This window comes from Balaenoptera physalus, assembly GCF_965194825.1.
Source record: "Balaenoptera physalus genome assembly, chromosome: 13".
Lineage (NCBI taxonomy): Eukaryota > Metazoa > Chordata > Mammalia > Artiodactyla > Balaenopteridae > Balaenoptera > Balaenoptera physalus.
The window spans coordinates 60,272,953-60,287,209 of record NC_138892.1 but is presented as its reverse complement, the minus strand read 5'-3'; the positions used below and the strand labels follow the sequence as shown (position 1 = coordinate 60,287,209).

At 57.5% G+C, this 14,257-nt stretch overlaps 3 protein-coding genes and 1 long non-coding RNA gene across 6 annotated transcripts; 2 read left to right on the top strand and 2 right to left on the bottom strand.

Moving 5' to 3' along the window:
* The first annotated feature begins 844 nt into the window (after positions 1-844).
* Positions 845-4,663, top strand: BLOC1S1 (biogenesis of lysosomal organelles complex 1 subunit 1). Of its 2 annotated transcripts, none has more exons than XM_082421916.1 (4): positions 845-1,089; positions 1,817-1,889; positions 4,047-4,179; positions 4,462-4,663. In XM_082421916.1, exons 1-4 carry the CDS (start codon positions 1,029-1,031, stop codon positions 4,570-4,572), a joined length of 378 nt encoding a protein of 125 aa, XP_082278042.1. In that variant the 5' UTR covers positions 845-1,028; the 3' UTR covers positions 4,573-4,663. The 2 variants fall into 2 exon arrangements, with proteins under 2 accessions (XP_082278042.1, XP_082278041.1); XM_082421915.1 differs by having other exon boundaries at positions 887-1,089; positions 4,405-4,663.
* LOC309641674 lies at positions 1,995-4,040 on the bottom strand. The gene is made up of 2 exons (XR_014252732.1): positions 3,772-4,040; positions 1,995-2,282 (listed from the first exon to the last, which is right to left on the bottom strand). It is a non-coding gene; the product is annotated as an uncharacterized lncRNA (long non-coding RNA).
* Positions 4,664-5,608: 945 nt separating the features above from the next.
* RDH5 (retinol dehydrogenase 5) lies at positions 5,609-9,580 on the top strand. 2 transcript variants are annotated; one of them, XM_082421841.1, is made up of 5 exons: positions 5,609-5,827; positions 6,381-6,727; positions 6,895-7,153; positions 8,437-8,600; positions 8,901-9,580. In XM_082421841.1, exons 2-5 carry the CDS (start codon positions 6,418-6,420, stop codon positions 9,122-9,124), a joined length of 957 nt encoding a protein of 318 aa, XP_082277967.1. In that variant the 5' UTR covers positions 5,609-5,827; positions 6,381-6,417; the 3' UTR covers positions 9,125-9,580. The 2 variants fall into 2 exon arrangements, with proteins under 2 accessions (XP_082277967.1, XP_082277968.1); XM_082421842.1 differs by having other exon boundaries at positions 5,610-5,827; positions 6,400-6,727.
* Positions 9,581-10,443: 863 nt separating this feature from the next.
* CD63 (CD63 molecule) lies at positions 10,444-13,690 on the bottom strand. The gene is made up of 8 exons (XM_082421873.1): positions 13,543-13,690; positions 12,914-12,990; positions 11,782-11,970; positions 11,540-11,614; positions 11,342-11,437; positions 11,098-11,235; positions 10,770-10,853; positions 10,444-10,600 (listed from the first exon to the last, which is right to left on the bottom strand). The coding sequence occupies exons 2-8, from the start codon at positions 12,977-12,979 to the stop codon at positions 10,535-10,537; spliced, it is 714 nt and encodes a 237-aa protein (XP_082277999.1). The 5' UTR covers positions 12,980-12,990; positions 13,543-13,690; the 3' UTR covers positions 10,444-10,534.
* Between the last annotated feature and the right edge of the window lie 567 nt (positions 13,691-14,257).

Genomic DNA, 14,257 nt, shown 5'->3' with positions numbered 1-14,257 from the left:
TACCAGGCCTCCACCCTCAGAGATCTAGTTAATTGGTCTCTGACCAAGGCATATTTTTTAAAACTTCCCCAGATGATTCTAATGTTTAGCCAGGGCTGAGAACCACTGATTTAATCCGATCTTCTAATTTTACTAAGGAGAAAACCAACACCCAGCGTGGATAAGCAACTTGCCCAAAGTCACCCGGCATGTCAGTGCACAGTGCACCAAGAAAGAATGTTGTAATAGCAAGAATATGTTGCTGACGTTTATAATTTTTTCTTGTTGGGGTTAATCCCAGAAGCATTTCTCTTTAGTTCAGAGAGGTGTTATATAATTTACCTTTTACTTTGGCAGCAGCTTATTCTGCTGGTAAGACTGAAATAAATGGGTTTGCATTCCCTAACCACAAAAGGACAGAGATGGAATTGCACATTCACCACACATAGCCAGCCAAATTAGCAAAGCTCCCTACGAGGCCGCTGGAAGGGCCTAAAATGTTTCTTCTCGACAATGATCACCCAGAGCTGAGGGACTTTGGCGGGGTGGTGAGAAGAGAGAGAGCTGGCAGAGAGAGGAAAGCATTCCCCCCCTAGAGGGAGGAGCTGAGGATCAACTGAAAACCGACCAGAGCTGCCAGGAGGGAACGGCCAGGGAAGGAAAAGAATTTCAATGAGTCCTGGGAGCCTCTGCTCCCGCAACAACCGAACCGTGATGGACAGCCTGGCAACAACAACCCTCCTGGGAGCCTGAGATCCAGAGGAGATTAAAAACTGGTTCTGCAATGTGGGTACGAAAGAAAACTTCTTCCCGCACTCACCAAAAGTGAGCTCCCAATAAAGACAGGAGCTCACCTGGCCCTACTATCCCCTCCCTTCCCAGCCAAGATCCTCACTACCTACCACCCCAAGTCTCAAAAGGAGGGCGGTTCCGGGCCTCACGTGACACTGCAGCCACGTGACCCCGGACCCCGCGGGAGCCGGGCAGCTCGTTCCAGTTCCGGGAGCCGGAGGGGGCCGGGCGCGCCCTGCCCCCAGCCCGCCGCGACCATGCTGTCCCGCCTGCTGAAAGAACACCAGGCCAAGCAGAATGAACGCAAGGAGCTGCAGGGTGAGCCAAATATCCAGTCCGCCGTTTTCTCTCCCGCCGCGGCCTAGCCTCAGCCCGGAGCCTGGACCTTGAGTAACGGCCCAAATCCAAGGAAGGGCGCAGGCCAGTGGGCACGGGCATGTGGGAGAGGGAATTAGAGGAGCTTTTGGGGGAGTTCCGTTCTCTTGCCAACGGGCCCTGGTCTCTAGCAGCGCTCCCGTCCCCCACGGCAACGCCCCCCACGCTAAGTCTCAGCGGCATCCTAGCCCCGCCCTCTGTCACGGAACGCTGTGCCGATTGGCCCAGGGAGCCGCTCATCCTGGAAGTGGGGAGGAACGCTCCTGAAGGGTTGGGGACCCGGCAGAGCTGGGATTCTTGGAGGCCTGAAACCACCGAAATGGGGGTGGGGCCCTTGTTTTCTGAATCCGGGCTGGGAATCCCGGAGTTACCAATCCTAAAGCCAAGACATTGGGAAAAGCGTGCCTGAGAGTCTGGAGTCCTGGGCGCTGCCACAGACTCGTTAGCGTCCCTGGGCGAATCGCTTCCCTTCTCAGGGTACCAGTTTCCTCACCGCTAAAATGAAAGGGCTTGCTTTATGTTTTGCAAGGTCCTTTCAGCTCTGGCACTCTGAGATTAGTTGAAATGTTCCCACAACTAGCAGAATAGTAATGAATGGGTGAGGGAACCTTAAGCACCACCCCTCAGAAAACCAAGTCTCCAGTCTAATCCCTTTTCCCCCTCCACCCAGAGAAGAGGAGGCGAGAGGCTATCACTGCAGCGACCTGCCTGACAGAAGCTTTGGTGGATCACCTCAATGTGGGGTATGAACCTCTTCCCATCAACACCAACCCCGCCCCCCCAAGTTTAGGCACTGGCAAGGTCTAGCCCTCAGACTGCTCTTGAGGGGATGAGATGTCCCGCTCATTCCCCTATCCTCCCCCCACCCAGCTTAACTTTTATGGAGAGAGGCTTGAGCCAGCTCTGACCCCTAACAAGGGCAGGGAGGAACAGCTGCGGTGGTTGGAAAAGCAGCCAGATTTCCCCTTCCCAACAATAACTTCCCTGGTGCTCACAACTTGATGCCATCTGGCCACCTCTCTTCACCCGTCCAAGTCCAGCTGTCACTTCCAGCGGGAGGGAGAGCACCGTCCTTCACCACAGCTTCCCAGCCCCTCCTTCTCCACCTCCCACCCTCTGGCAGACCTGGAGAGCAGCTGGCAGGAAAGAGATGACACAACTGGTGAGGGTGAGGGCAGAACCTATGCCAGGAGCCACCTTAGAGCCAGGCTGTCACTTCCCTTCCTTCTGGGTCTCCAGAGACCACCCCTTGCTTTGGTCCTAAGTGAGGATGCCAGTTATGACCAGAGACTTGGGAAGGAGCAAAGAACATTGTCTCTTGACCCTGAGTGACCCAGAAAAGTGGAGAGATGATGATCTGATAGCCAGGCCATCTGTTGGGAGAAAGGAGGCATTTTGATGCCTTCCACCCCAGGGCAAGTCGAATAGCTCGGTTGTGAATTCAGAGACTGAGTCACCCAAGTGAGCCAGGCAGGAACTGTCACCTTCATTGCTCATCACGGGAAGATTAGAGGGAGAGAAGGCTGTGGTTGGGGCCTCTGATCTCCCTTCCCTCCAGGCCTCTCCCTCCACGCATTGTGAATGAGAGAAAGCAAGAGGTCAACAGGGAAAATGAGGATTTCAGGAACTCCCAGGGGAATCTTGAAGCATTGGGAGCGCCCTGCTATGACTGTTTCAGCTCCTACCACACCCCGTACCGTGACCCAGCTGTCTCCCAGAGAGAAGGGGCAGGGTCTGTGCCTTCCCTCCCTCACACATTGGCGCCTCCTGGGCTCTGCTCTGTGGTTGGCCCAGGCTTCTCCTGCTTCTCTTCCTTTGCTAGGGGCCACCCCACTTTCAGCTTAAAGGGCAGCTAAGCCAAAGCCAGATTAGAAAGGGTTTTGTGTTGCTGCCCACGGCTCCTCTCATTCCCCGGAAAGGAAAACAAAGGCTCAGTCTATCTCAGCCCCTGTCAGGTGTCCTTCCCACTCTCTGGACACCCCCTGCCCGTCCCCTTGTCCCCTCCAGTCCCCACAGATTCCAGTGGGTGGGGGCAGCGGATGTGGAGTCTCTCAGCTGACCCAGAGCTTTGGGGTGGGGAATGAAAGATTTATCAGCCAACAAGGGGGAACAGTTATTGCACAGTTATTGCGGGGGCGGGGGGGTGAGCGGGGGGGTGGGTGGGGATACCAGCCTTGGGGCAGTAATGTAACTGCAGGCAACCGTGATCGAGGAGAAAAGAAAACCTGTTGCCTAGAGCAGAAGGGAGAGAGAGAGAGAGAGTGTGTGTGTGTGTGTGTGTGTGTGTGTGCGTGTGTGTGTGTGTGTGTGTGTGTGTGTGTTCGTTCATCTGTGTGGGCGAGAGGAGAAGGACTGGGAGAGAGACAGAGCCAAGAAGCAGCCCTTGGGATATCTTCCCTTGACCCTGAGTTCCTGGGGAGGGGGTTGCTCTCCCATCCCACCCCAGATTCAGGGAGGAGCCCAATTTCCCTTCCCAACTTCTCGCACAGATCCCTGGCCTTCCAACCATTGCCAGATGTGTCCCTGCCGCTGGATTTCCCAAGCTTCCCCACGCCCCCTTTTCCCTCCCAGCTTCTTCCTCAGTGATACCCCCAGCCCCACCAGGTTAACCCTCCCTTTTCTCACCCAGCTTCAAGAACTCCTCTGGGGGTAGGAAGTGGTATGTTTCTGGTCAGCTCCCGGCTAGGCTCTCCTGGGAATCCTGGGATTGGAAGGAAGGGACCGGGCTCATTTGCATGTACTTTGTAGTCATTTGCCTCACATCCAGGAATGGCCAAAATCACACGGTTTTCTCCAGCCTGACTCCTGACCGGCCTCCCACTCTGGCAGTGGGGTATTAGTTCTGGAGACCACTCCCCACCTGCTGGGCAAGTTGACCTCCTTCCTCCTCCAACCTCTAGCGTGGCCCAGGCCTACATGAACCAGAGAAAGCTGGACCATGAGGTGAAGACCCTACAGGTCCAGGCTGCCCAGTTTGCCAAGCAGACAGGCCAGTGGATTGGGATGGTGGAGAACTTCAACCAGGCGCTCAAGGTAGGCCACGCTCCCTATGTCTCCAGCCACATCCTGCACCCCCATCGGCTGCCTCCAGTGGGGTCACCTCAGGCCTGGGGTTGAGGAGGAAGTGGGGATCGTCCCAGAAACCCCAGAAATCTATGGCCCCAATGTCACAGAAGCTAGAGAAGTAAAAGCAGCTGGTGGGTCCACACAAAGCCCTTTCTAGGGGATGGAATGAAAGTGCCCCCATCCATCCCCTAGAGCCACACCCCACCCACCCTGACTCCTGGGCTCCCGCACCCCACCACCACCTTGCAGGAGATCGGGGATGTGGAGAACTGGGCTCGGAGCATCGAGCTGGACATGCGCACCATTGCCACCGCGCTGGAGTACGTCTACAAAGGGCAGCTGCAGTCGGCCCCCTCCTAGCCCCACTGCCCTCCCCTCCCCCACTCCTCCTACCTCCCCCCAGGCGGGCAGGAAGGAGGGGGACAGGCTATGAATAAAACACAAGCCTCCATGTCTCTGTGTTTGTCTCAAAGAGCTACTAGCTCAGTGTGGGGGGTAGGAATGGAAGGTTCGAAGGCTCTTCCCCTGAGCGATGGTACCTTTTGGGTAGAGGCTGGAACTAGCTTCCTCTTACAAGCTCAACTCTCTTCTCCTCCTTGGACCTGGTACCTGACGCAGGTACTGTTGGGTAAGCAGAGGGTGGGAGTTTCCCACCCCTCCCCAGAGAAGAGCAGGGGGCCCTGTCCCAAGCTTCCTAACCCAGGACTTCCATTTCCCGCAGAGGAGAAACAAGACAGGGAGCAGGCCTGGTCCAGCTCTGGCTCTCTGCCTGTCCACGTGCTCACGGCCTCTCCCAGCCTGGTGCTAAGCAGTGTCATGAGTCTGGACCAGTTGGGAGATTAATTCTTGGGCATGGGAGCACTTCAGGGCAGGGAAGGGGGAGGAATGACAGGTCCAAGGTCACCAACAGAGAGGGGCAGCTGCCATCCTTGACAGATCCCTCCTCTTAAGAATCTGTGACAGGACTTCCCTTGTGGCGCAGTGGTTAAGAATCCGCCTGCCAACGCAGGGGACATGGGTTCGAGCCCTGGTCCGGGTAGATCCCACATGCTGCGGAGCAACTAAGCCCGTGTGCCACAACTACTGAGCCTGCGCTCTAGAGCCCGCGAGCTGCAACTACTGAAGCCCGGGCACCTAGAGCCCGTGCTCCACAACAAGAGAAGCCACCACAATGAGAAGCCCGCGCACCGCAACGAAGAGTAGCCCCCGCTCGCTGCAACTAGAGAAAGCCCGCGCGCAGCAACGAAGACCCGACGCAGCCAAAAAATAAAAAAAAAAAGAATCTGTGACAGAGGTGGTCAGGAAGCCCCACTGGAAAAGAGAGCCAAGCAGGGCACTGGGCACTTCTGGCCTGTACCAAGCCCTGGCTTCAAACCACAGGCCTCAGCTTCCCTGGCTCCAACCCACAGGCCTCAGCTTCCCTGGCTCCTCCTCCTCCTCCCCCACCCCGCCCCACACGCACTTAATACGTCTGGCACCCAGTCCACCTGCCTCGGACTTTGGCCTCAGTGGTAGCTAGTGTGGGAGCCTGGGAAGCCCTGGAGCCAAGTTTCTCAAGCAAAGCAAAAGAAGAAACTTCAGGTGCTGTAGTGCCTGCTAGCTTTCCCCTGAGAAGGTAAGCAGGGTACTGGGAGCTCGGGGGCTATGAGAAGACAGTCAAGATATTCATGTATTGATAACTCAAAGCCTAAAGCTTTATCATGTGCCGCCTCGCACTTTATCCCCTTTGATCCCCCGCAGGTCTCAGGTGGGCATGCTGGGTGTTAGCCCCACTTGGTAGATGAGAAAACAGGTTCAGAGACACAGTGAGGTGCTCAGCCTCACACGGTAAGCTTGGAGCCAGCAGGACTAAAATGCAGGGGCTCTGTATGTGTCTCCAAAAACAAGGCCCAGCTGGTTTAGCAGGAGGTAAGAGGTGATAAACAAGATCCCTCTGCTCCTGTGTGGCGGGTCTGCACACAGGACCCAGCTCATCTGGTTTTAGTTGTTACCCACAGATACAGGGTCTGCCCAGATCTTCGCTTTACTTAGATGAACTGTAGTTTGCCAGTTATCTACCAAGCAGATAATTTCTTAGTCTGCTCAGACCAGAGACTTCCAGCTAGGGGGAAGGTATGAGGGGCGAGGGCTGGTGGGCCAGAGTAAGCTAGACAAGTCTCCCTGCCCAGCCTCGGCTGCCACCTGCAGGTCACGTGGGGTCCGGCCATGTGGCTGCCTCTGCTTCTGGGAGTCTCCCTCTGGGCAGCACTGTGGTTGCTCAGGGACCGGCAGAGCCTGCCCGCCAGCGATGCTTTCGTCTTTGTCACCGGCTGTGACTCGGGCTTTGGGCGGCTTCTGGCACTGAGGCTGGACCAGAGAGGCTTCCGAGTCCTGGCCAGCTGCCTGACCCCCTCAGGGGCAGAGGACCTCGAGCGGGTGGCCTCCTCCCGACTCCACACCACCCTGCTGGATGTCACAGATCCCCAGAGCGTCCGGCAGGCAGCCAAGTGGGTGGAAACACACGTCGGGGAAGCAGGTGAGTATGGCAGGGGGCCACCGGGAACGGGGCGTAAGGTGTGCACTCGCAGGGGCTGTGGGAAGCTAGAGGGGCTGCGGGGGAGGAGCAGGGCTCAGATCCTCCCGGAAAGGAGAGGGGCCATTGGAATGCCTCACCTACCCCGTGCCTGTCTCACCTCCCCACAGGGCTTTTTGGTCTGGTGAATAATGCTGGCACGGCTGGCATCATCGGGCCCACACCTTGGCAGACACAGGAGGATTTCCAGCGGGTGCTGAATGTGAACACACTGGGTCCCATCGGGGTCACCCTCGCCCTGCTGCCCCTGCTGCGGCAGGCCCAGGGCCGGGTGATCAACATCACCAGTGTCCTGGGCCGCCTGGCAGCCAGTGGAGGGGGCTACTGTGTCTCCAAGTTTGGCCTGGAGGCGTTCTCTGACAGCCTGAGGTGAGGCCCTGGTCCCAGTCCAGCGGGAGCCCACTCAACAAGCAAATTAGCATCTGCCCTGCAGAGCTGATGAAAACAGCGCGTGGTGCAAACTTAGAGGCAGTTTAGGGCTCGAGTTTGTGGGTTCAAATCCCAGCTTTCTCTCATGTGAGCTTGGTGACCTTAGGCAGTTACTTCTCTTTTCCCCAGTTTGTTCCTCCTCTGTTAAATCAGGATGAGAAGGCCTGCCTCATGGGTGAGTAAAGTGAGGTACATGTGAGGCCCCAACAGAGCCTGGCACATAGAAAATGCCCCCAAAAGCCCGCTCTCATCTTATTAATGTTATTATTACTAATAACAACTATTACTTACCACGAGCTAGTACCTCTACTGAACACTTTCTCATTCAGTTCTCCCAAAAATCCTGTAAGGGTAGGTGTTAACACCCTTAGGTAACATAAGTTACCCAAGACCACATGATAGTGGGAGCGCTGGCACGTATTCCCCGGGTCTGCTTGCCTACAGACCCTGGTCATTACATTCTCCTGCCCCTCATCTTTAGACAATAATGTTCGAAGTCCCATGAGAGCACAAGGGAGACTTAAGGATGACACAGGAACAGAGTTCGATTCCCCCAAGCTGGGCCCACCTCCTGAAGGAAGTCTTCCTCTGTCACCATCACTCAGCAGATAACATCAATATCTACTTTTGTCCCTATGCCTCAGTCTTTTAATTTTCCAATCAGCATCACGGAACACATACTCTATACTTGGACTTCTGCAATCTGTGCCGAGTACTCCCGCCTTCCCCCAGCAAATACCAGTCTACACCCTCCATATCCAGCACTTGGGGCTCAACCCTGTGTTTTGGGATCTAGGGAATGTGTTCTTCCAGTTCAGGAGTCGGCAGATTGTGGTTCTCAGGCCAGATCTCGCCAGCTGCCTACAAGCTAATAATGGCTTTTACATTTTTAAATGGTGACACTGTAAATGGTTATATAAGTAGCTACATAATATCATTAATTTTAGATCTGCAATGCGAAAAATATTTACTGTCTGGCCCTTTAAGAAGTTTGCAGGTCCCTGCTCTAGATGCTAGAAGAGAATACAAAGGAAAACAAACCTCAAAAATACCTCCTTCCCTCTGCCCCACTTGCCCCTCATCCCAGGGCAGCGGGGATATCCCTTCCTGTCATGACCACTGACCCTGTGACGCTTTCCCATCTTAGCCTCCCTACCCATGTCCCTGAAGTCCTCTCCCTATAAAGACAAGAACCCAGAAACCTCCCGCTGCCCCCACTCCAGGCGGGACGTGGCTCCTTTTGGGGTACGAGTCTCTATCGTGGAGCCTGGCTTCTTCAGAACCCCTGTGACAAACCTGGAAAGTCTGGAGGACAACCTGCAGGCCTGCTGGGCACGGCTGCCTCCAGCCACACAGGCCCTCTATGGGGAGACCTTCCTCACCAAGTGTGAGTGATGATGGGCCCACGCAGGGGCATATGAAGGGAAATGAGAGTGCCACAAAGGCCAGGCCTGCACCAGCCTGCTGGGAGGAGGTGGGTAGGGCAGTCAGGGAAGGGGTGAGGGTGAATGGGATGCCACAGGAGAACACCCAGGCCATGTGCAACCTGCCCACTCCCCAAACTGGGGAGGGGACTGAGGACCCCTCTCACCCCTACTGGGCAGCAAGGCCCGGGACCCAGGAGACGGGGCCTGAGGAAGGCTGGACGGGACGGGGACACTGATTACAACCGTCCGCTGGGCTGCAGATCTGAGAGCGCAGCAGCGCATCATGAACCTGATCTGTGACCCGGACCTGACCAAGGTGAGCAGGTGCCTGGAGCATGCCCTGACTGCCCGTCACCCCAGAACCCGCTACAGCCCAGGCTGGGACGCCAAGCTGCTCTGGCTGCCAGCCTCCTACCTGCCAGCCAGCCTGGTGGATGCTGTGCTCACCTGGGGCCTTCCCAAGCCTGCTCAGGCGGTCTGCTGAACCCAGCTCTCCAGCGAGAGGCGGTTGTTCAAGGCAAGGACTTTGATTTATTTCTGTCCCCCACCCTGCACTGCCTGGTACAAAACAGGCACTCAATAAATGTGTACTGGGGCTTCCCTGGTGGCACAGTGGTAAAGAATCCGTCTGCCAATGCAGGGGACACGGGTTAGAGCCCTGGTCCGGGAAGATCCCACATGCCAAGGAGCAACTAAGCCCATGCACCACAACTACTGAGCCTGCGCTCTAGAGCCCGCGAACCACAACTACTGAGCCCGCGTGCCACAACTACTGTAGCCCGGGCACCTAGAGCACGTGCTCTGCAACACTAGAAGCCATGACAATGAGAAGCCCGCACACCGCAATGAAGAATAGCCCCCGCTCGCAGCAACTAGAGAAAGCCCGCATACAGCAACGAAGACCCAACAGAGCCAAAAATAAAAAATTAATTAATTAAAATGTGTATTGTTCAAAACAAAACAAAACGCACTGTAGGTGGGCAAAAATGAAGGTGCCCAGTGGAAGACCCCATGTAACTCCTAACTAACCTAGGCTGACATCCTCCAGGGTCTCTGGCCCATTTAGTACCTGCAAAACAACCAGCACCCACTGGGGGGCGCAAGGGGATTGTCTTGCATCTGTAAGGCATCTTTGAAGCTGCACCTGGAGGGGTGGCCACTAGAGGGCACTGTTGGATGTTTCCTTTCTACCTGGAGTAAGGTTGAAATTCAGTGTTTGGAGTGGGAATGGGGGCATGGGGAGGTGATGAAGAGGGGTCAAGGCCAAGCTGGGTGGTTTTCATGGGAAAAAAGCCAATACCCTCTTAAATTCTTCTGTTATCTAACGTAAGTCAAGAAGGATAGACACTAGCCACACAGGTATAAAAGCAACTTGTCACCATCCTGAAAGGAGCCAGGCCCCCTTGAGGGTCAGTGTGGCAAGGAGTTGCTGGGCCCTCAGAGGTGGGCAGAAGGCCAGAAAGAAGATGTCGACAGTGGACGTGGGCTGGTCTCTCCCAGGTAGGACCTTTGTAGAGAATCCCTTTGACGTGGGAAATGGCTTCACAAACCCTTCAGCACTGAGCCTGGTAGCACGAGACTAGGAGACAGGGAGGGCAGTGGGCCTCAGCCTCCTCAGGATCCCCACTTCCACTGCCAGCCCAACGAACGCCTTCAGCACAATCCTCCTTTCCCCCAGACCCCCCAAAATAGGCTTGCCTTTCCAGAGGTGCAAACAGAACAAGGTCCCAGAGGAGAGGAACATGGATGAGGAGGGGGAAGGGATAAAGTATCACTCTTTAAGACAAACTGAGACTCTCTCTCTTTTCGGTCTGAAAAAATAATCCGTTTAATTGAAAAACCTGGAGTATACTACCCACTCCCCTGGATGAGGGGGCTGAAGAGACTAGACCCCCTACATCACCTCATAGCCACTTCGGATGCTCTTCACAAGGCAGCAGGCAAAGATGATACCCAGGACCTAGAAAGAAAGACAGAGATGGGGGTGAAGAGGAGTCAGGAAGGCAAGGTACCCAGGACCCACCCAAGAGACCCCAAACACAACCAGGGCTCCCCTCCCCAGGCCAGCACCTCCTGCTCAGCACCCTCCCACTGCCCCTAGATCCCAGATGCTCAAGGGCATCTCTCACCTCCACAAAGGCAATGCCCAGGGCTGCTGCAGCCACCACCAGCATTTTGTTCCTCAGCCAGCTCCCGATCCTCTCCACACAGCCCTGAAGGGTGGCAGGCACACAAGACACCATCAGAAACTTCCCACCCACCTTCCTTGGACCCCCTGTCTCTCCCCCACCCTCTGTACCTTTCACCCCACCCCTAGCATTCCCAAATTCCCTCCCCATCCCTGACGCCCAACTTCCCAGAGCCCCAACCCTCTCCACCTCCACCCCAGGTCCCTCTTTCCTCCTGAAACATTTCCCAGCTTCCCCAAGTCCCCTACTATCTCAACCCCCCCCCTACCTCAGTATGGATATCCTTCATGTTGAAATTAATCCCACAGCCCTGAGTGACATTGACACAGCAGGAGTCAGGGACTCGCTTGGTCACCATCAGGATCTTCTCCCAGTCTGTGTAGTTAGCCGCTCCGCAGCACTTAAACTGCGGAAAGATATGGGGGGAAAGGCTGTTAGGTGAACCTCCATCTTCAACATGGAGATGAGAATCTCCCTCCCCCATTACCCCTGCTCCCAGCAACCCCACTCACGTCTTCCTGCATCCTGTCCAGGATCAATGCTGTGTGGTTGTTTTGGGGATAATTCTGCATCTGCTGCCGGAAATCCTTATTAAATTCTGATATCACCTGGGAGTAGGGAGGAGCACTGTTGAGGCCAGAATTCAGGGCACCTGGGTCCCAGAGTATCCAGACCTCTGAGGCAAGGCCCTCCCCTTACTCCCTGCTTACCTTGTCTCTAAACACATAGCCAGCAATGGCTGCAGCCACCTCCACCAGCATGATAAGGGACAGGAAGATGGCAAACTGCAGATGCAAAGAACGGGAGTCACGTTTGGAGTCTGGGTGAGAGGGGCCTGCTGGTCTCGGGAACATTCACCAAGATTTCCCTCACCCACCCACCCCGACAAGCCCCCTCCAGAGAAATGCCCTTCCGCAGTCCCAGGCACCTAGGCTGGCCCGCACCCACTCACCGTGATCATAAGACAGTAGTTCTCCTTGCAGGCTCCACAGCAGCCCACGAAGGCCACCAGGAAGAGGAAGGCACCCACTGCGATGATGACCACGGGCAACAGGGAGCCAGGGGTGGCCCCCGGGGTGATGGTCTGATTCAGGACGAGCTGGGCCCCTATGCCCACGGCGATCAGCCCCACTGCAAAGGCCTGGGCGGAGGGCAGGTCAGGATTCAGAAGACCCACAACCCATCAGCCCTCCACGGTGGAGGGTGGCGGGTGCACCCAGGACACAGGCGGAACCCCGCGCCAGAGAGACCGATTCTCACAGCTCCAGGAAACTTTTGACTACGGGGGACAAGGAGGACGCGTCCTTGCCCCACAGTGAGGGCTGGGAAATTGTTCAAGGCTCTCTGGGAGAAGGCAGTCAGGAGGAACCACGCCTTCCTTCAAGCAGCTCCTCACCAAAAGCAAAAAGAGAAGTTCCCAGAAAGCCTTGACCCCAAGGCACATAATCCTAACAAAGAGTAGTGCTTCCTTTGAGCCTCTTCCTATGGGCCTCTAGGGCTCCCAGAACTGCTCTCTCACTATCCTCCAATGCCCACCACATCCTCATCAGCTGTGACTAGGGTTCCTCAGGCCAACTAGGCCAGGGAGGAGAAGGGAGGAGGAAAAGGGGGTAAAAGTAGCCTGCCCCCTCCTGGACAAACAGTAGCCTCTCCAGCCAGGAGCCCAGGACGGGAGCAATTGAGGTGGGCAGAGCCCTTACCCACCCCAAGCAGCGGGGAGGGGTGATGAGGGAATGGCGAGGAATGAGGGAGTGGAGGGGGTGAGAGGAGGGTGGCGATAGCATCAGGCGGTTGGCTGGTTGCCCCACTGCCCCATATCACAAGAGATTGGGTCACCAGACAGGAAGGGCCCGGAGGGGTTACGGGGAGGGTGGCCGGCCATTGCCGGTCCAAACCAGCCTCAGAGGTTCCTAAAAGCTGGAGGAGGAGAGGACGGCCGCGCTGGCCTCGGTCGTTCCCCGGGCTTTCCTTCCACATCTGGTCCCCAGCTGCCTTCATTGCTGGCCCCTCAGCCCTCACCACTCCGGAGCCAGGTCTCCCCGCACCCTGCCAGCGCGCCCTCACCGTCCCCGCTCCCCACTCACGCAAAAGGCCAACAGAAGAACGTAGAGCAAGAACTTGACACATTTCATTCCTCCTTCCACCGCCATGGCTGCCTGGCCTGGGGCAGAGGGGACGGCAGGGGGATCAGAACCGGTCGAGGGGGGATCTCGGCTTCCGAGCTCCCTGCCGGCCCTCGAGACCTTCCCTGCGGGGCCCCCATTCCCGGCCCCTCCCACCCGGAAACCCGCGGTCAGATCCACGTCTCCCAGCCCCCTCTTCTCCCCGCAGGAGAGGGGCGGGGGCGCCCGCCGCCCAGCCCGGACCCCGCCCCGCCGCCTCCGAGGCCTGGGACCCAACCCAGGGCGCCGGCAGGGGCCGGGGCCGGACGCGCACCCTTGGCCCTCCAGCCCCCAGGCGTTAAACAACCCCTCCCCACCCAACTAGTCACGAAAAACAGTCCTCAGCCCCAGCCCGACCCCCAGGCCCTTTCCCCTGGGTTCTAACCACCGCCAAACAGAAGCGCGGCCGGCGCCCCCCCGCCCCGGGCCTCCGGAACTTTGCAAAGTTGCAAGGGCCTCGGGAGCGGCGGGGAGCGCGGCGGCTCTTCGGAGGCCCGGGGCGAGCCCCTCCCCACCCCACGCGGAAACCGGCGCGAGCCCCGCGGCCTCACCTTGGCTCCCCGAAGCTGTGCGCTGCTCTCCCGCCGCGGTTCAGGGGCTCTCTAGCTGCGCCCCCCGGCTCTGGCCCCGCCCGGCGCACGGCCCCGCCCCGGCTCCAGCCACAGCCCCCTCCCCCGCCGAGTGGCCCCAGCCTCCCTCATGTGACGCGGGAACAGCTGCGGCCTGAGTCACCCAGCCTGCGTGGGGAAGGCCGAGCCCCCAGCCCGGTCGAGGCCACTTGGCCCCTACCCGTAAGACAGCGCCCACCCCCGCAAAGAGAGAACGCCCAGGGCAGGACCTCGGGGTGCCTGGCGCCCTTCTGGCGCCGCCAGAAGGGTGCTACCTCGGGGTAGGAGAGCGGGACCCGGCGCCGCCAGGTTTTCTCTGGCTCAGGGAAGCGGAGGAGACGTGTGAGAGCCAAAGGAGGGATGAGCGGCCCGAAGTTACTCTCTGAGCGCCCGGCCGGGCGGCAGAGCTGAGTCGAGGTGACAAGATGGTCTTCAAGAGGCCTGCATCCTCCACCCAGAGCCCACTCCCTTCCTCTCGCTCCAACTCCGTTCCACCCCTTCCCCGAGTCAGCAGAGGGCGCTGCTGGCTCTCTGGAATCGGGTAGGGGCAGAATAAACGTTCAGAAAGTCCCCAGCCTCACACCCTGGGAGTCCCCCAGCGTCCTAGAGTGGGTGTTCCTGTCCCTCTCTCTTAGTCCCTTCTCCATTTTCTAGGGCT